The sequence below is a fragment of the Lampris incognitus genome, chromosome 2, assembly GCF_029633865.1.
Source record: "Lampris incognitus isolate fLamInc1 chromosome 2, fLamInc1.hap2, whole genome shotgun sequence".
NCBI classification, from domain to species: Eukaryota; Metazoa; Chordata; class Actinopteri; order Lampriformes; family Lampridae; genus Lampris; species Lampris incognitus.
In genome coordinates, this window is record NC_079212.1 from 117,758,288 (window position 1) to 117,779,644 (window position 21,357).

The 21,357-nt window shown below is 41.4% G+C and overlaps 1 protein-coding gene across 1 annotated transcript in view; it reads right to left on the minus strand.

Moving 5' to 3' along the window:
* Positions 1–3,323: 3,323 nt before the first annotated feature.
* The window catches only part of itpr1b (inositol 1,4,5-trisphosphate receptor, type 1b), a 162,810-nt gene continuing 144,776 nt past the window's right edge, over positions 3,324–21,357 (minus strand). Inside the window, exons 52-59 of the mRNA XM_056275415.1 lie at positions 21,124–21,288; positions 20,657–20,846; positions 20,208–20,300; positions 17,928–18,052; positions 17,598–17,763; positions 16,331–16,491; positions 5,694–5,855; positions 3,324–3,410 (exon numbers count right to left, since the gene is read on the minus strand). Of these exons, the coding sequence (XP_056131390.1) occupies positions 3,324–3,410; positions 5,694–5,855; positions 16,331–16,491; positions 17,598–17,763; positions 17,928–18,052; positions 20,208–20,300; positions 20,657–20,846; positions 21,124–21,288 (1,149 nt within the window). The remainder of the gene's footprint in view (positions 3,411–5,693; positions 5,856–16,330; positions 16,492–17,597; positions 17,764–17,927; positions 18,053–20,207; positions 20,301–20,656; positions 20,847–21,123; positions 21,289–21,357) is intronic.

Below are 21,357 nucleotides of genomic sequence, written 5' to 3' on the forward strand. Positions count from 1 at the left end.
TGTTGTAAGAAGCGTACACGTGCCCTATTATGAATTTATTCTTATTTACAACTAGCTACCCATTGCGTGGACCAAAGTTGTAAAGACTCCTTTATAGATATGTTAGGAAAACCAGGTCCCCAAACATTTTTAAGTCCAGGCCCCCGCTGATACCTCTCTGTCGACCCCCGGTATGGGGAAGACGTGACCATAGAAATTGAATGACAGCAGGACGGACATTGAACTGTTTACCGTGGTCATTTGAGTAGTTCTAAAGAAAATGGAGATTGTTGTTAGTTGTTATGCCGACAACATACGTCACTGGGGTTGTGAATGATCGTACCACTGCACTGCTCGACCTGAAAAACGGCGCTGTGAACGATCAATCAATCAATCAATCAAGTTGCATTTTATATAGAGCTTTTCTAGGTGCAACAGCTACTCAAAGCGCTTCACATTTCTTCGAGTGCAGCTATCAAATTCGACATTGACTTGTGAAAGTGGCTTTTCTACGGCACACAATATATTTTTTCAGAAACAATATTGTAACGATCACGGATGAATAGGCTCGGTAGCCCTTGGCTAGCGGGTCGGACCCTTTAGTCGACTGGTTAACGTTGTCGCCTGCGGTGCGGGAGCCCTAGGTTCGCGTCCTGGATGCGGCGATTGAAGGAAGGGGGGCAATGTAACGATCACGGATGAATAGGCTCGGTGGCCCTTGGCTAACAGGTTGGACCCTAAGTCGACTGGTTAACGTTGTCGCCCGCGGTGCGGGAAGTTCGCGTAACGGCCCGACCGGGTTGCCCCTACATTGGTGTCAGTAGTGGGATGGTGAGATCGTGGAGGCCATCGGAAGCGTTTCCCGAAGGAGTGGGGGTAGTGTAACGTATACAAAGACACGTTAGCCCTTGGATTAACGGGTCGGATACTTAAGTCGACTGGTTAACGTTGTCGCCCGCGGTGTGGAATGATACAAGCTCGAGTCTCGGCTGTTGCGGTTCCCCCCGAATTCGCTCCAATATTGAATCGCCTCTGTCAATGTTATTTTTCTGAACTTTTAAGGCAACTTTAGCAAGTTATGTCGACCTCCAGTGGGAAGAGAAAAGTCACTCCTAAGAAACCTCCTGCCAAAAAGGTAAAACTGAAATGGTTAACGCTGATATTGTCGCTACTCTGTAAGAATTGATCAACTACCCCACTGCAACTTGCCCCAAGTTGGCGTATACGGAAGTTAGCCGCTACAACACAGGAAGTGGACGCATTTTCGCACATGCGTTGAACAAATCGGGTTTCCGGTACGGATCAGTCAGTTCTTTGCAATGGCAACGGTTCAAATAAAAATGGCCGGCGCGCTGACCGTCCTGCAATGTTTATTTAGGTGTTTTTTTGAATGGAAATGTCCATTCTACTCTCATTTGATTTGTACGGACGGGACACTTGGGTCCACTAAGTTACTCTCGAGTAAGAGCACAGCGGTACAATCCTTTGATCTCAATCTGCAGGACTCGAGGTTTGTATCTATGTATATTTAGTTAAACATTTTAAGGAGGATAATCAGGTTATCTATGGAAGCTGATTGAGTTATGACGACTTGGTTAGGCACGCGGCATGCAGGGAATCTTTCAGGAAACCCCCACATATAATGAGGATGTGCAGTTTTCGTTCCAGCCAATTACACACATTACCTATTTTTGCTAAAACGTAAAACTGCGGCTTTCAGAATTGACTGGTTTCTCAAAAAGCAGAAACTAATTCTTAAGTTTTACCACTTTGCTCTGTACAAACAATAAAACCAATATTATACGTTACTATCTAGGGTTTCGGCTGTAGTTGACATTTAGCTCGTGCTAAAACCCAAATTAATTTAACTGTATAGAGTTTAACGCCTTACATGTCTTTTTTCTGTATTTTTAATACCATATGGAAAGGATGTGACATTATCATCCCCCGTGTGTTCAATTTTGACTTAATATGTTGTAATGTTATTGAAAAAGGTTTGGTTCCATAACGGTGATCCGTTCCAAATGCATTTCTTTTCAGACAACCACAATCTTGAAGATACTAGGCCCTTGTAGTGCAAGTTTCTGGCTAAATACATATTCAGTTTTTGAATTTGTATAATTTCATGGATGCGGTCAAAGCAAAAATGTATGTGTGGATACATTATACACTGCTTTGTGGCATTATGTGAAGCTAAAAACTCAGGACATAAAGGATAATTACATAAATTTTAATAAATAGTTCTACTTTAATATACAAATTGACCGTGCTTACATCTTTAATTAAGTAATCAGAGCAGCCATTTTCAAGAACTGTTTACCCCACATCATCTCTCTAGAAATGTAGTTCCCTCTACAAAAGCAGTAACGTAAGCAACAAAATATGTACACAGCAATAACAATTAAAAAGAAACTGATAAATTACAAGACACAAAAAAAACAACACAGGCACAAATGGAACAAGTCATCAACTTGCAATGAACAAGAGACAACGCCTGAGCAAACGGTAGCAGCATGATTGATGCTGAACATGTTCTAGCTTTGACTGACAAGCAGACATCTTGCATTAAGTGCTTCCTAGTTCACAGCTAAATAGGCAAATTTATCATAAATCACCATTGAGATAGGACACTGTTGGGTTTACAGTATCACACACAATATGCTATAATCTTTAAGAAAGAAAATTTCCAAAAACAAGTGAAATTAAGAAGGCCAGCATAATAATTCTTATCTCTATAGTTCCCTAAATCAAAACCAACAAGTCCCTAATTTATACAGATGGACAAAACAAAACAGTGCAAACAAATATCTCAGGCTCACTTCATCAAGTACAACATGATTTACAGAACTTAATCAACACATCGACAAAGTTGCATATTAATTTTGAATGTTGCCCAACATATAAAAATATGAATTAAATGCTGCTTATTATGCCTGTAGTATAAATTAAAAAAAACCCAATTAAATGGGGCTAAATCCTCCTGTCTTCTTTCCTCTGTTATGTTTCAAATTCACCCACTCAAGGCCATGTAATGAAAAATACAGACAACTTTGACATAGAAAAAAATTGGCACCAAACCCAGCTGGACAATAAATAGAAGGGATTGGGTAAGTGTTGTTGATTGGCATAATACCACTGCAGGGTAGACTAGCCACACATAACATTATCAACTAGTTCAGAGTGTTCCCTATTATTTTATCCCAAACTCACTCAGGGATAGCTACAATATACATTGTGTGGAACCTCCTCTGAGCAAAGATTCTGCCCTGTTTGTCCAGCATGCAAACACAAAGCCGGTGCTGTGTTTTTCCAATAACTACAGGGCTATATCTGAGCTGTAGACCCTATGCAGGCTGCTGGGGATTGACGTTCATATGCTGAGGATGTCCTAAAAGACCAATCCGCTGCTTCTGCTTCCTCTGTTCTGTCATCTAAAGAGAACAGAAAGGACACACAAACTTTTAGACCATCAAAAATCAGACAGATCGATCACTGTACCTGCGTCTCTGTTAACACATGTCCTCTTCCACTGGAATATAGATCAGTGTAGCGGCTTCTTGCGTTACGAGTTGTAAGTGTACAGAAAAGTAGTGGTACCTACAAGAGCTACATAATTCTGATTTGAAAAGAGATTGATCTTAAATCTTGCTGTCCCAGTCATCTAAAATGCCACAGTCTACAAACCACTCATTATGAAACTCAGTTAAAAGAAATTTCAGAGATCAAGCATTGCTCATGAGTCATTACAGAGTTAACCTTTATGACAGTATGAACAAGTCTGGTTCTGCAGTGTTAACGCAATCAGCCGAGGATGGGGCTCTGCACCCCGATATTAAAATGCAATAATATCAGAAGTGGGATAAGCATAGTCAATAAAGCATTGTAAAAAGACACAGTCCTGCTTACGAGCAAGGAGCAGGAGGAAAACCTAATTCATACATATAAAACATCCGAGCTCTGCTTACATCATTAACCAAATAGGAAGATGCGCTTGGAAATGATGCAGCATAATATGCTGTTATTTGACCTCCTTGTTCAGAATCACTGTGTTCTTGTTTGTAATGTAGTCACTGTGTCATTGGGCATACCCAAGATCATTACAGATGACAGGAAAAAAAAAAAAAGAGGACAAGCATTTAATATATATATATAGCATTTTTTTCCCCTCCGGAAACCACCAGTGGTGTTGGTAAGAGTGCTCAACAAATATGAGGAGCGGAACATTAAGATAATATTAATATCTTTATTTATATATATAATCCAGTGAGTCAAGAATTTACTTGACTCAATGGATTATTTTGCCCCTTATTTGTTGAGTACTTTCCCTACCGTTGAGTGTTTCTTTTAACAAAGTTATGTATATCAACGCATGTTGGTAATTGTAAGATATTTGTGCGAGTGTAGACTGGGGAAGAGGACTGTGTGAAAGTAATGGCTAGAGATTATTTTAATAATAATTCATCTAGCGATTACTTTAATCATTAATAAGATGCATATCTTATTAATCAATAATTTGGGGTAAATGTGACCAATACTTTGACTCCCTCAAAGCTTTGTCACAAAGCAATCATTTCCCCTTGTCTGGCTCAAAATGCACTCTTCGCTTCCTCATTGGTACTTCTCATTGAAACAGTAGTGTAATTTATTTATTTATGTCTACTGGAAGCAGTGGATTGCAGCAACTGCAAGATAATTTACTGAACCTAGATGTCAGTCAATACAACATTTGATGGATATTCGAGTAACACATTTTCAGTCATAGGTTTAAGGACTTCTATTGCATTTGTAGAGATATAAACTACGGATTTAAACAATTCAGTACTTTGTAATTGTGGTTAAATGGACGTATAAAACAGTTGACTAAATAAAAAAATGCTACTCATCCGAGGGAGACCAATTGTCCTACAAGCCAATCTGATCATAGGCAAGTGGTTTCACAGTTAATGGGAATTTTTTTCCTGACATTCTTTCTCAATTCATCAAGTTCACAATAAAGTTTTTGTTCAAAACAACAATTTTCCAGTTCTGACTACTGTAACAAGGTTATAATGCTGTGCATGCAAACTCAAAATGGGCCCTTGCTCAATGACGCAAATAAAATCAGGTTTAGCGCCTCATGAGCTGTGTTGTGAACTATGACTCACTGCCTTCTGCTTTTAGTAAGCTCTACATCTAAAGGGCAAGGAGCAGCAAACAAACAAACCTTAAGCAACGTTTTCTACCCCTGTCCATGGCAACTTGGGGTTCCGGTTAGTTTTTAATGTAAAAATTGCACTTTTCTCTTGACCTTTATCTCTCATCTCATCTCATCTCATCTCATCTCATCTCATCTCATCTGGATATCAATGCCAGTTGTAGTAGGACAAAATTACTGTATATGTATGCCACATACTTCTGTAGCTGAAAATATCTTTTCACAGCAACAAAAAACATATCAAATGGCAAAGAGCACAGCTACATGAAAATTACATGTGCATTGTCATGTGTATTGGGCCTGGACACAATGATTTTTTTTATGTACTTTTCCAGGATTTTATGCAGTTTCTTCATTTTTTAGACATCTTCTTTGAGGAAATCTTAGCATCCATTTTCTAAAATTCTTTTCCCATGCGATTCTAGACCTGCATAGACACCACAACAGGGTCATAACAATTTTCCTGCCGAGTGGAAATCACAGGACAAAAACTTGGAAATTTCAGTTCAGTTCAACTAACCTGTTCTTTAAGCTCAGTCAACTGGCCTGAGAGGTTGGACACCAGCTTCATGGTTGACTCCAGTTTCTCCTGCAGGTTTCTGATCTCATTCTGCTCCCCGTCTGCATCGCTGCTCACCAGGGACATGGCACGCATCCGTGGAAACCAGTCCAGGTTGTGCTCCTGGATCAACAGAAATATAGATAGTTGTGATCAGTGCAAGAATCCATGCATAAAGAACACTTAGGGTTGAAATATTAGTGATAAATGGGTTGTATCAATGTCTGCATTTGTAGGATGTAACTTCATTAAAGCATAATTCTGTTTTTGTTTTTTGTTTTGTTACAACCTGGGTCTTCTCAGTTTTCCCCATCATATTAGTGATGAAATCATTTTATGTACCGGCTTCATTTTAGACATGGGATTACTGCTGGACAGTTTTACAATGGCGTCTTACCAGGCAACTGAACACAAGCCTTGAACTTGTCCTTTCAACAACAAAAAACCCTAGTGCCTTAGACGTGTGTACATAATTTCCCATTATTCATGACCTTTCCATTGTGCTTGCTTGGTAGTCAGTCGATGGTTATACGACATGCAGTAAAAATAGGCTGGTCATCCCTGCAGGTTGAACCAGGAAGCAGCTCAGCAATGCCATCAACCATTGATAATATTGGACATTTCAGGGAATAATTTTAACTCGTCAACTCCAAATACATGCTTTAGATAACCGGGTCAAACTGGACTTATTGGAACATGTCTGGTGCTTGTACTGATTGTTACAGATACAGATACAATACAGATGCAGGAAAAAAACGTTTTAATACATTGCAGTAAATATTAAAATTGCCTGCAGACTATTGTTGGGTTCACATAACTGACAAGGGTCTTCCACAGGAGAAGCAGGAGGTTTTCTGGGGCCTCTTTTTTTTTTCTTCCCCTGCATCTGTATTGCTTCTCCGCTCCTCATTAGTTGAGCACTGATAACAGCACCATTGACGGTTTCAGAAGAAAAAAAAAACAAAACGATATATATATATATATAATAGTGTTTTTCTTCTTCCGGAAACTATCACTGGTGTACATAAAAGTGCTCAACAAATGAGGAGCAGGATATTTTTTTCCTACATTTATCTTAATATATATATACACTACCGTTCAAAAGTTTGGGATCACCCAAACAATTTTGTGTTTTCCATGAAAAGTCACACTTATTCACCACCATATGTTGTGAAATGAATAGAAAATAGAGTCAAGACATTGACAAGGTTAGAAATAATGATTTGTATTTGAAATAAGATTTTTTTTACATCAAACTTTGCTTTCGTCAAAGAATCCTCCATTTGCAGCAATTACAGCATTGCAGACCTTTGGCATTCTAGCTGTTAATTTGTTGAGGTAATCTGGAGAAATTGCACCCCACGCTTCCAGAAGCAGCTCCCACAAGTTGGATTGGTTGGATGGGCACTTCTTTGAGCAGATTGAGTTTCTGGAGCATCACATTTGTGGGGTCAATTAAACGCTCAAAATGGCCAGAAAAAGAGAACTTTCATCTGAAACTCGACAGTCTATTCTTGCTCTTAGAAATGAAGGCTATTCCATGCGAGAAATTGCTAAGAAATTGAAGATTTCCTACACCGGTGTGTACTACTCCCTTCAGAGGACAGCACAAACAGGCTCTAACAGGTACTATTTAATGAAGATGCCAGTTGGGGACCTGTGAGGCGTCTGTTTCTCAAACTAGAGACTCTAATGTACTTATCTTCTTGCTCAGTTGTGCAACGCGGCCTCCCACTTCTTTTTCTACTCTGGTTAGAGCCTGTTTGTGCTGTCCTCTGAAGGGAGTAGTACACACCGGTGTAGGAAATCTTCAATTTCTTAGCAATTTCTCGCATGGAATAGCCTTCATTTCTAAGAGCAAGAATAGACTGTCGAGTTTCAGATGAAAGTTCTCTTTTTCTGGCCATTTTGAGCGTTTAATTGACCCCACAAATGTGATGCTCCAGAAACTCAATCTGCTCAAAGAAGTGCCCATCCAACCAATCCAACTTGTGGGAGCTGCTTCTGGAAGCGTGGGGTGCAATTTCTCCAGATTACCTCAACAAATTAACAGCTAGAATGCCAAAGGTCTGCAATGCTGTAATTGCTGCAAATGGAGGATTCTTTGACGAAAGCAAAGTTTGATGTAAAAAAAATCTTATTTCAAATACAAATCATTATTTCTAACCTTGTCAATGTCTTGACTCTATTTTCTATTCATTTCACAACATATGGTGGTGAATAAGTGTGACTTTTCATGGAAAACACAAAATTGTTTGGGTGATCCCAAACTTTTGAACGGTAGTGTATATATAATCCAGTGAGTCAAATACATTCTTTATGACGCACTGGATTATTTTGCTCATTTGTTGAGCACTTTCCCTACCGTTGAACGTTTTCATATATATACACGTATATACGTATATATATACGTATATACGTATGTGTATATATATACATATATATATCTTCATATTCCGCTCATTTGTTGAGCACTTTTATCTACACCATTGATGGTTTCCGGGGGAAAAAAAACACTGTATATATATATTTTCTGTTGCCCCATAAGATGCCAATGATAAGCTGAGTCCAGTGGTGGTCCCATATCCAAAATTTTGACAATGATGAAGCCTATGCGTAAAATGGTATAACTGATATGATGGGGAAAGAAAATACAAAATCAAGACCAGGTTTGTAAAAAAAGAAAATGGAATTATCTCTTGTTAGGAAGTGAGTTTTTCAAGTGAATCAGCAGGATGCAGTTCTCTGGAAAATGCCTTAGCTGTTGCATGCACTCAGAATGACGTCAGTCAAGTGTGCTCTACTGCCTTACATGGCAGACCCAGCCTCCTGTAACCTGCGTGGTTTTTTTTTGGTTTTTTTAAATCATAAGCCCCAGTGCTGTGTGTGTGTGTGCACTGTTATCAAGCATACTCTGAGAGCTTAATTCAACTAATCTTTAGGGACTTTCCTTATCAAAATCACATGACAGTTGGGGACTCTCTTGAAATCCTTCTTAACAAATAGTTCACTTATCTTTGGGTCGTTTTGTCATGTATAGCCTCATTATATGTTGGCACAACACCATATAATTCAGTCATCAGGACAAAATCAAGAAATATACGAAGACATATACTAAGACAATGACATTTTCCTCTGTTAAATAAACATGCAACACGTAGAGTTCATGAATATTCCACTGGACTACAAGCAACCGTGAGTACACTAATATGACCGTGTAACCCCTATGGTAAAAAAAAAGAAAAAGTGTCCCATTCAAACCCTGTCTACATCAGCATCATTGTAGAGAGAAGAGAGAGAGCATTGTTCTGTAGATGGAATGAGTAAAACTCACTCCCAGGGTAGAAATATTATGTCTTGAGTAAATCAAGAGTTATCTGGACCATTGCGTAGGGATTCCCTGAAATGAAGCTACAGTCCTAGCATTTTGCTTGCATGCATGATACTTGTAACGTTATCCTGAACCAAATCACATATCTATGTTCAACTTTTCAGTTACACTGATTTTTTTATGAATTGATTCATTTATTTGTTATGCACACTTATTGCAATTCATGGTCGGATGTTTGGGGGGTGGGGTATGCTAGCAGATGTTATACTATCAAATACTATCCTCTATTTAACGAGCTCTTTTTTCAGTTAGTTTGATTTCTGGAATAGCCAACTGCCTTACTGTATTATGTTAATTATTGAGAGATGACTGACTAAGGTTATCCTTTAAAGTGAAACGTTGTGTCATCGGGGCTTTATAGATAGTGAAAGCCCAAAATGTTGCTCAAACCAGTAGGCAGCTCAAGACCATTTGGCCAAATTCTTTCACTCTTCTTTTCCCAGCACTGGGCCACCACATGCCAGTGTTATTGTGCATTGTTTCAACATGTGTGTAAATAATCCAACGTCATCCAAATACATGGTCCTTGAACTCCTTTCAACACAAACATGCTTCCATATGCTAAATTTCCAAGTATTATAGTGCATTAGATTAACTATTACAGGTGTGATGAATGGACAGCAGCATGCTGCTTAGAACAGCTTGCCAGCAGATTGGTATCAGTGCAATGGCTGCAGAAAAACTGGAAAAGTCCCTAAATTTCAGTGGTTGAGTTTAAGGTGTGGGGGGTAGGTGCGGTGGCCACATCTTACCACAAACCAGTACTGGGTCAGACAGAAAGCCAAGGGGAATCACACAACAGTAAGATGAGAAGCACACACTCATTCTGAGAGAAGGAGAGAGCTGCTGTTCCACTTCCTGCATGCAGACAAATGCTGTGTTTACCTAATCTGTCTGCTGCATCCCCCTTTAAGCTAATGCATATGAAAAAAGTTTAGCCTTTGCTGATCATATTCTTCACATAGCTATTGACTATTTAAAAGACGGAGTAAGAATGGCCAGTTTTGGAAAGTGAAAGTCTATCTGTATATATAAAAAACAACACACAGAGTGCTTAATCATAAGTGGCTTGCTGCAAGCCGTTTCAGATTGACAAATTGTGAAAATCCTTTCTGTCAATATTACCCTCTACACTCAATCTTGATGAGATAGCAGTAAAATGAGCAAGAAAAAGACAAGTTCCCTTCCCCACAAGTTCAGGTCAGCCAACCATGAAGCATGCAAGACTTTTCAACAGCCCTAGCATCAGCATCCGCCCCCTTCATTTTACATTGTTTACAAACGAAAACACTTCCAGTAAGTTATGGAGTGAAGTCACGACTCAAAACTCTGCCTCACGTTAGTTCAATGGAAGTGACAGAAGTACATTTTTCATTATTAAAACCACATGGGCCATGACAGAAACAGGATGCACTTGAGGTTTAAACAGCAACAGAAAAAGACACACTGAAGCCGCAAGCCACCTGACAGCCCACTGTTTTCTACACCCCTACTACCTAAATGAAAAAAAAAAAAGCCATACAATTGATAATGGCGTCTTCTGAATTTTGATGCCAATATCTTGTAGTTTTGGAACATTATATTATGGGGGGGGGCAGCCGTATGTGGTTCTTCTGGGCCAAGGATTATCCATTTAGGTCTTCGACCTGACACTTGAGCCAGAGGCCTATGCTATTGACGTCAGTCCCAGTCATTTTCAGAGTGCTTTGACTTCTACACCCCCTGCTCTCTCCTGTGGCTTCTCCCACATTTACAGCAGTATCAAACGCACTGAAACACGGCACTGTGCAGGGGAGTTGAACAGATTTAAGAGGCACAGCTCACAAATCTAGTGTCTAGTGCATTAATAAGATCAATAAAAAGGTATTTTTATGACGAAGTGCAGTTAGGTGATTTGTGAACAGCACCTCTAAAGTGACCAGTCCAAAGGGCATTTTGCCTTGAATTCATGTGAGTAACACGTTTGACAATTCGTTCTACAGAGCACCAATGATGCCATCATCGCAGAGAATTGATTTCTGATGTGATCACAGAAATCGTTAATCGTTATTCTAAACACATACTAAAGGGGCACTTGAAATTCCTCCCCAGTAACTTTTTTTGTTTAACTCGGTATGGATCCAGATTTTGGAACAGTCTGCCTGTAGATCTGCAAGAAACAAGTTAGGCTGAAGGTTTTAAGTGCTCAATACAAGTTCACGCTTTCAACTTTGCTTTACCTTACTGATGGTCTTTAATCAGTGCTGGGTTTTATCTCCTTCCCTCCCTTAATCTTCCTTATTTCACACTCATTTTATGAGTTTGATCAATTTTTGTCCCATTGCTGTAACGTGATCTATTCTCTGTTCTGTTTTTATGTTGCACTGTATGCATGGTTTAAACTTCAATACAGTGAAAATAAGGAAAATGCAGTAAAACTCTACAGGAGTTTGAACCACAGTAAGTGAGACATCTACTTATAAGAATAAAGGATATAATCAGTGCATCGATCATTTAACACTATGTACTTAACTGGAGTTGAATTTATTCTTGTTTTTTTTTTTCGTAACGCGGCACACATAATGTAGACTATCACAAGAGACCTGGGAGTTTTAAGTAAGAGAAGAGTTAAGTCTTTCTTCTTAAAAATATATCTCCATGTCATGGATATATTGATAAACATGGCAACTTTGCAGAGGTTTGTGAAAACTTGGGACTTTGACAACTTAATTAGCCACACATCCCCAGTCAGAGTTAAATGTGAAGCTGGGGAACAACCCTTAAGCATGACTAGTAGGTCGGTTAATGGGTCAGCAGGGCCTTGCAGCCCTTAAAGGTTGCCTTTAATGACCCTTTGGCCTATAGGTGTAGCTGTAAGGACAATGGGAGAGGACTGAGGGGGTTGAATTCAAAATCAGGTGATTTTTAACAAGACCAAATGTAGCCTGCTGCAGACAAGAGCAAAGGATTAGAAAAGGCCCAAATGGAACCCAATCAGAAACATTCACTCACCAATGATGGCAGGCATGCGAGAAGATTTTTTCCCCAAATTTTTTATTTGTGAATATCTTCTTCATTACAGGTACAAAAAAAAAACAGACAACAAACAGAAAAGAAGGGAAAAAAAAGAACAGAAAAAAACGGGAGGTCATGGGATGATCAAGAAACCGCTAAAGTAGAATGTCTCATAATGGGAAGATGTTTTAAGTAGGGGGGCTGCCAACTAAGTATTGTGGCAAACTGGCATGGAAGAATGAGTCGAGAGGCAGAGATCTCTCTTTAATCGCAACTCCCGTGCCCCGTATACTGCACGACCCTGGGAGTGCTCTTTTATTCACACCGGGCAGAACGGACCAGAAATGACAACAAGGTTACGAGTCCCCCCCATGTCCCAAGTGGCGACATCAGTCCCAGTCACGGTCCTCAGTCAATTAGTCAGTAAACGGTCTCCTACTTAATCTGACTCGAACCCCAAAACAACAACACAAGAATAACCACAACACGAACACCGCATCATTAAAATACAATTGCAAATCTAACATTAACAGTCCCATCAGCCATTGCGCTCCCCTAGCGCAGAACCACTGACAGTCACAGTGACCGCCTCCCCTGATCGCTACAGTTTGACGTCATTGTTTTGTTTGTAAGGTGTGTGTGTGTGTGTGTAGCAGATTTGGAATGGAGTGTTTACTCACTTTATTATTAAAAATGCACATGCCACGCAACCCTAGCCCACTGTTCAAAATAAAGGTATGTTTTATTTTTTTGCATTTGTACATTAGGACAAGTTAGGCATACTGTTGGGTCTCCCCTCAGAGAATCACCACCTTAATGTGGTGGAGGGGTTTGGGTGTCCCGGTTATCCTGGGAGCTGTGTTGTTGGGGGCAATAGCTCCTGGTAGGGTCTCCCAAGACAAATTGGTCCCAGGGGAAGGGCCAGACTAAGAGTGATTCCCAAGAAACCCAATGGAATTACAACAGCAGATCTAGAGCACCTCATCTGAAAAAGGGAAACCGGGGCCCCTTCTTGGAGCCAGACCTGGGAAGGGACCTCGCCGGTGAGCATCTGGTGGCCGAGCCTTGGCCCATGGGGCCCGGTCGGGCCTAGCCTGAAAAAGCAACATGGAGCCACCAACCCGTGGACCCACCACTCACAGGGATGAGCATTGGGGTAGGGTGCAATGCAGGCTGGGCAGCAGGCAAAGGCGGGGACTGGGGTGTGCCGACTTCTGGCATCACAAATTGGCCCTCGGAACATGAAATTTCACCTCTCTGGCAGGGGAGGAGCCTGAGCTGGTGCAGGAGGTGGAGCGGTACCAACTAGATATAGTTGGGCTAGCCTCCACACATAGTATGGTCTCTGGTACCAAATTCCAGGAGAGGGACTGGACTCTTTACTTTTCCGGAGTTGGCTAAGGTGACAGGCGCCGGGCAGGTGTGGGGATACTCACAAGTCCCCGGTTGAGTGCCGCCATGTTGGAGTTCTTCCTGAGGAATGACAGGATCACCTCTATATGACTGCGAGTTGCTGGGGGGAAGGCTCTGACTGTTGTGTGTGCTTATGCACCAAATAGCAGTTTGGAGTATCCAGCCTCCTTGGAGTCTCTGGGTAGTGTCCTGGATAGGGTTCCGCCTGGGGACTCCAAGTAGGCTCTGACCGACTGTCGAACCTCGGATCCAGGAGGAACAATGCAGATTCCATTCTGGCCATGGAACAACAAACCAACTCTTTACCCTTGTGGAAGTGCTGAGGGAGGCATGGGAGTTTGACCAGCCAATTTAAATGTGGGCTTGGAGAAGGCTTACGACCATGTACCCTAGGGCACTCTGTGGGGGGTACTGTGGGATTGTGGTGTACTGGAACAGTTGCTACAAGCCATCCGGTCCTTGTATAACCAAAGTGAGAGCTGTGTCTGCATTCTCAGCACAAAGTCAAACATGTTGTTGGTGGGTGTCGGAGTCCGCTAATGTTGTCCCTTGTCTCCAATTTTGTTTGTGATACTCATGGACAGGATCTCAAGGCGCAGCCAAGGTGAGGAGTGTGTCCATTTTGGGAAACTCAGAATTGCATCTCTGCTCTTTGTAGATGATGTGGTTTTGTTCGCTTTATCAGAATGTAACCTCCAGCATGCACTGGGGCAGTTTGCAGCTGAGTATGAAAGGGCCAGGATAAGAGTCAGCACCTCCAAGTCTGAGGCCATGGTTCTCTACCAGAAAATGGTGGATTGCTCCCTCTGGGTTGGGGTTGAGTTGTTGCCTCAAGTGAAGGAGTTCAAGTATCTCGGGATCTTGTTCATGAATGAGGGTAGGATGTAGCGGGAGATTGACAGGCGGATTGCTGCAGCATCAGCAGTAAAACGGACGTTATACCAGACCATTGTGGTGAAGAGGGAGCTGAGTCAGAAGGCAAAGCTCTCAATTTACCAGTCAATCTTCGTTCCAACCCTCACCTCCGGTCATGAGCTTTGGGTAGTAACTGAAAGGGCGAGATCATGGATACAAGCAGCTGAAATGAGTTTCCTCCATAGGGTGTCTGGGCTTAGCTTTAGAGACAGGGTGGGGAACTCGGAGTTGAGCCACTTCTCCTTCGCGTTGAAAGGAGCCAGTTGAGGTGGTTCGAGCATCTGATTAGGATGCCTCCTGGGCACCTTCTTTTGGAGATTTTACGGGGACGGCCAACTGGGAGGAGACCCTGGGGTAGATCTGAACTCGCTGGAGGGACTACATGTCCAATCTGGCCTGGGAATGCCTTGGGATCCCCCAGGAGGAGCTGAAGGGTGTTGCTGGGGAGAGGGATGTCTGTAGTGCCCTACTTAAATTGCTGCCACTGCGACCTGACCCCGGAGAAGCGGCTGATGATGAGTTGAGATGAGATGAGATGAGACTGTTGGGTCTAAGATGTTACACAGCCACCTGCCACTACTGGTGGGGGCTGCATCTACCGCTAGGGGGAGCTGGAGACCCCCAGCCCCCCCTTCCCGTGCTAATGAATGATGGTATAAATGCATCAAGAAAGTAAGGAAGGGCTTTCGTCTGGCACTCATAAAGCTCTATCCAGTTGCTCCAAAACAAAATAAACCATGCTAAACCATGCCATATGACAGCTTAATTTCTCTGCAAACCGATTTTTGTGTGGTACATTTCCCTAGAGGTCTTCCTAATTACAAACAGTGAAAAATGAAGCACTGCGTGTGGAGGTGTGTAAATTGTAGATCAGATGCTCATTTTTAGCTTTGCAATATCAAAAAGTAATAAATCTTAAAAAAAAAACTTTGTATGTCTTAATGCACAACCTTTTTAAACAATTTTAAACTAAATAATTTAATAAAAAATCCATTGGTATGACTGAGTTAATCTTTATGAACCAAGTTGTATGTAAAAATAACACGGTGAGAAAAAAAAATCTCATGTATGAATGATACAAATCAATTTTCAAGAAATTACATCTATAGCAATTCAAGTAACCATAAAGCAATTATAATGACCTTTTGTCAGTGTTGAAAATAAGTAATTTTCCTCATTTTTTGGTGTGGTGGATTGATATTTCAGTGGTCTGTAGCTTGATAAAAATACAAGTGAAGGTGAAGCAGACATCCTGGACAGCCATAAAGGGCTAGAGTGTGGCTAAGAGATAGACAGGCTTTCCATACACGCAGCAGAGAAATCATGAGTGCATCTGCTGGCTTAACCATAAGTAATCAATGTTCAGTGTGAGATGTGTGTGTGTGTGTGTGTGTGTGTGTGTGTGTGTGTGTGTGTGTGTGTGTGTGTGTGTGTGTGTGTGTGTGTGTGTGTGTGTGTGTTGAAAGTTTAAGGCTATATACAGCTGCTTTGGGCACTAACAAATTTCGACACCAACAGGAAGCACTATTTGGGAGTTAATCATCCATTCAGAAAGCTGATGAAGGCAGCAATTATAAAATGCAATGCTAACTCTCCAGGGCAAATGAGGACACAATTTATAACCGGTTACTAGTGCAAAGACACAATAAAGCCACTGTGATCATTTCTCTTAAAACCCTGCTGTGTGGATCAGGAGTTAAGGTCAGCTTCAGGAAGGTCTGCAATGACGGCTTGTAAAATATTATTGCCTGCCCAGTCATCTTATGTGACATAGATAAACTGTTCTATAATCATATCTACAGTTGCATTTAGGTTGGGTCAGAGGTGGGGTTTCATTCGTAGAGTGGGACAGAGGATTTATGGGTCGATCAAAGCCAGCTCTCACCCTGATCATCTCAGCTACGTAGCTCTCGGGTCCAGTGTACTCTGTAGAGTCCTTCACTTTCACAAGGACAATGAAGAACAGGTAGTGCCACATGTTGTGTTCCACTTTGATATGTTCTTCAAAGGTCACTGTCTTGTTGTCAAACTTGTCCCTCTCCAAACCTGGAAATGAAAAAATATACATCCATAGATACATTCAAACAACCACACACAACACACGGAAACAAACATTTTCCTTTAATTAATGGGGCGTACAACTGTTCTTGGAGAAAAACATGCTTATTCTGGCCAGAGGAAATTATTTCTACTCATTTAATAGTTCTTGTGAGTAAGGAAGGAAAAGATCGTACCACAAAACCAAGAAGCAGCACTGGAGGGGTTATGAGGGGATAGACAGGGTTAGGATGTAGGGATTGACTAGAGATGTTTCTGCTCTGTGTGTTTTCAAATCAGTTTAAAATCTTTCAAACACCAATCTCGCTCAACTTAACAGAGACCTGTGGGCCTACAAGAGGAAGAACCAATTCATTATTGAGACCCGACACCAATGCGACTGACGGCACAATAAAATAATGATCAACAATGGTTGGGAACCAATGGACATGAGTGATGCTATGTTTTGCCTGGAGTGTTGGTAAATGTCTATGCAAGTGTACAGTCTAACATGGTCAAGACCTGTATGGCAACAGGAAGAGACACTCCTCCGCAGCAGCACCACCAGCCATGACTAATGAGCCATTCTGGGAAGAGGAGGCGTTTCGTTGTTTACACTACCCAGAAAAACAGCCCCCATTTTGCAAGGCTGTCTGATGCGAAGCTGCAACACAACAGCCACATGCTCGCAAAAGAGCAGGTTCAGAGCAGACAACTCCTTTTTTTTTTCCGTAAACATCATGCTAACTGTACCTTAAAAGATCTGTTCCAAGTCCCCATTGCAGCTTTAGACTTATTCGCATGTTTAGGCATTCGTGCTTCTTTACACATTATAGAGTGAAGTCAAGATGAGTGAGAGAGAGCGAGAGAGAAAGAGAGAGAGAGAGAGAGAGAGAGAGAGGAAATGACATGCGACAAACTTTCATTAGCCCTGATTCTCGGACATGATGTTGAGTTGTGCTTGTGGTGTTTGCCTTAACCAAATGTGCAGCCGTCATATTTTCAACCCACCCAGTCAAGACTTAGATCCTGATGTCTTGATTAAAGCAGAAACTTGTTCCGTAGTGTCACTCTACAGGACAATACTGAAAATCCATTTCTGTCTGGTTCCTCACCGCAAATAAAACATGTTGTCTTCAAGACTTCCTCTTTCTTCTGCTTTTCACTCCTTAAGTCAGCGAAAGTATCAATGATGACACCAAAGATGAGGTTGAGGACGATAATGATGACCATGAAGAAGAACAGCAGGTCATAGATGACTCTGGCTGCAAACAGGGGTTCCTGTGGATGGAGAAGTACATGTGGAGCACAACATTACCTATCAAGTTATTGATGACACAAAACATTTTTTTTTAAATTAAAAAATCAAATTTTAGGTTTAACGGTACAATTATTTCACACTCGATTTCTGGGGATTCAATAAAATGTGTTGTCTCCCTTTGTACCTCCTTAGATGGCTTACGCAGGACATCTCCAACACCTCCTCCGCTCCTCAGGCCATGACTCAGGACGGTCACAATGCACATGAGCAGAGAGTCACACGTCCGCTCCTTGTCCTCAATCACCACAGCTGATGGCTGGGTGACAAGGGCAGCTATGGAGGGACAGGACCATGTGAAATTTTTAAGTAGTCCTTTGGCATAAGCAGTGAATGTAAAGCCCAACTGTTCAGTCAGCTACATTTCCATCTGTCTCTAAAACAGCTATTTAAGTTCATTGTTACACTCTCTGTTAAAGGTTTTTTTTTTTAAGGAGTTGTGCCTTATCCAATGCGAGGGTCTAAGGACAGGATGTTGTGTTGCTGAAAAGCCCACTGGGGGGAAGCCTGACCAGAGTGGCTAAAACATAGGGGGCAGGCTTAAAACTGTTTCCATTTAACAAAAGTGATTATTTACAGGGTGTAGCTACATGTGAAATAAAAGAATATGTACAAAGAAACAAATTAACAGTTAACTCCAATTAACTGAACAAAACTCAACTCATAACAATTGAGCTTAAATTAACATCGGGTGCACACAACTACACCCTGACATCCCAAAACCCTAACAACTCCAAATCAACTGCTTAAATACTCCTGGAGTCAATCAGCAGCACCTGAGTTTAAGCTGCACCACTGTGGCAGGTAAAGCCAACACCTCTCCTGAAAACAGGTAAATAAAGTTACCTTTATAAAGTTATTTATTCTCAACCATAATGTTGAAAATGCCTTCACTTAACCTACCAGATATCAAAGGATTTACAAATTTACCTACAAATCACAAATCAACATAAAACAACATCTAATAAACCAATTAACCTCCCCCCATACTTGATCTACTCCTGTGACATCACTAATGATGTCACCCAGTGTCTAACTAGGTGTGTGAGCAAATACTCCTTTTGGCCCTGGAACACATGGAGGTGGTAAGTAACAAAGAAAATGATACACTTACTTTTCACACTGGCCAAAAAAAAAAAACAAACAAAAAAAACCCGCTAACCTTTTTACATTGACCAAAGACGGACATTAGCGGGTTTTTTGCAGGTTTTTTTGGCCAGTGTGAATTAGGCTATTTAACACATATAACTAAACCAATAAACAATAACTAAATTTAACAATACTTGTCTTTGTTTTGATTTAACCAGAAATAATGATGTATGTGAACTATAATCAAACATAATGAAAAACACAAACAAACCCGGGATAGTATATGTATTCACATTATGGATAAATGATGGAAATATGGCTAAAACAAACAAGCATTGTCAAATCTGTTAAGACTGGTATTGCAGTGATTGCGATGCTGGGACAAATGGTGTGTTCTCACCCACTTTGTTACACCCACTGAGGCAAATATGTAATTTGTGATATTGGGCTATACAAATAAAACTGACTTGACTTTATGGCAGTGTCAGTGTAACTGGCCTTTAAACTGATCCAAGAAGAGCACAATTTATCTATTGGGTACAATGTGTAGATATGAATTGCGACTTCATCGTAAAAAATTCATTATTGATCTATTGGTCCAGCCTATTCAAAAATTAATCATATGAACCCAGCCATAAAATCCCAAAGGTTCTCAAACAAGCCCCATAGAAACAAGTCACCAGACCACCTTCATTAGCAGGCCTGGTGGTAATGGATAAGGAAGTCTGAGCATTTTGAACCCTTTAGATGGTTCATGCATGTATTGCTGATTTTTTTTTTCTTGCATGAAGGTCATTAGGTTTTCTGGAACTCAGTGGCTGGGATTTTTGAGCCCTCAGTGGCCTCAATGAATGGACCCACTGACCCGCTTTTGCCTTATAGTAATTAACCTGTGACCTTTTCACCCTGGGGTCCTTACATTAAGCCTTAGCCCTAGTCATACCACACACACATGCAATGTCTAAGACCTCTCTGTTTCACCTCACTTCCCCCACCAAAACCCGAGTTATCCCTGCCAGATCTAATACTGTGATTGCTCAGGTGCTCAGATTTACAGCTCAATGGGACTTTGGGAAGAATCTCCTCCTCCTGTGGCAGAGGTCTGTGAGGACACAGAGCCCTTCATGCACTCACACATACAAGCTAGGGCACAGAGACACAAACAAGCATGGGAACCTCTGAGACACATGCAAGCACATGTATAGGGATTCCAACTCAAGAACCTGCTGACCTCCTCAATCCAGTTTCAACCTTCTACCCCAACCCCAATGCGCACACGCACACCATTTAAAGAAAAACTTCTTTTTATTCTACCTACCATCCTCCATAATCTCTGCTGAGCAGTTCTCTCCATTTCCCCTTTGGCACACTCCACCAGAAAGGAACTCCCCAACCATACTGGCACCATGCTCTATCCATGGGATACACATGGTATAAGAAGTACAGTTTCAAACAAGAACACATTTAGTTATCTTTTTTTTTGGGGGGGGGTAATCAAACAAGAGCTTTGTATCTGGTATTCATTTTTATTGGTGCATGATGTGTCCATGTTTTGGACATAGACAAAACTCTTGTGACAAGTACTGGTCAATCAAGGTTTATTTTCTGGCAGACAGGCATTATTGGTATGCATGTTTACGTGAAAAACAAAACAAAACAGCAACTTTCAGTCTCTTAGCGTGTCGGCCAGGGTCAGGGAGGGACAACCAAATTATGCTCATTCCAGTTAGCACACAGGGCAAGACCGGTGATTGTGTTCGAACTTACCCAGTGTTTTGTTGGGTATCCTGTCCACGGCCAGAATAAAGTCGTCTTTGAAAAAGATGTAGCCCACGATGGAGAAGAGATAGACGAGGATGAGAGCCAGCACAGCTGTCAGAACGATGGAGCGACCGTTGCGTGTCACGCTCTTTATTACGTTTAGCAGGGTCTCCTCTCGGTAAACCAGATCAAAGAGCTGAGGTGAAGGGGGGAAAAAAAGAAGTCAGACAGACATTTGAAGGACATCAGCACGGTAAACCGGGTTAGTGTGAGGGAGATGACAATGTGTGTATGCATGTGTAGCTCTGAACTGATTGGCCCTCATGTTTGAGCGTGTATACCTGTGAGCAAACATGTACATATGTAAACAACATTATGTGGGGCTGTGTGTATTACATTGCAAATCTACATGCTGTACATTGTATGCATGTGCATATGTTTTCCTGTGTGTGTGTGTCCATGTGCACACTCACCAGTAGGCTGTAAAAGAAGACGTGGACAGAGACCCCGAGGCTACAGATGATCAGATAAAGGAGGTGGTAGAGGAATTCCACGTCCGTGATCATTGCCTTGTAGCCCCTCGTAAACGTCCCTCGGTTACCCACAAAGCTCATTAGAAAGATGACTTTATTACACACCTGAGGAACGCAGGACACCATGGCCAATGTAACTGTGTTACCGCTTCATCTAAACACAGTGACCATATT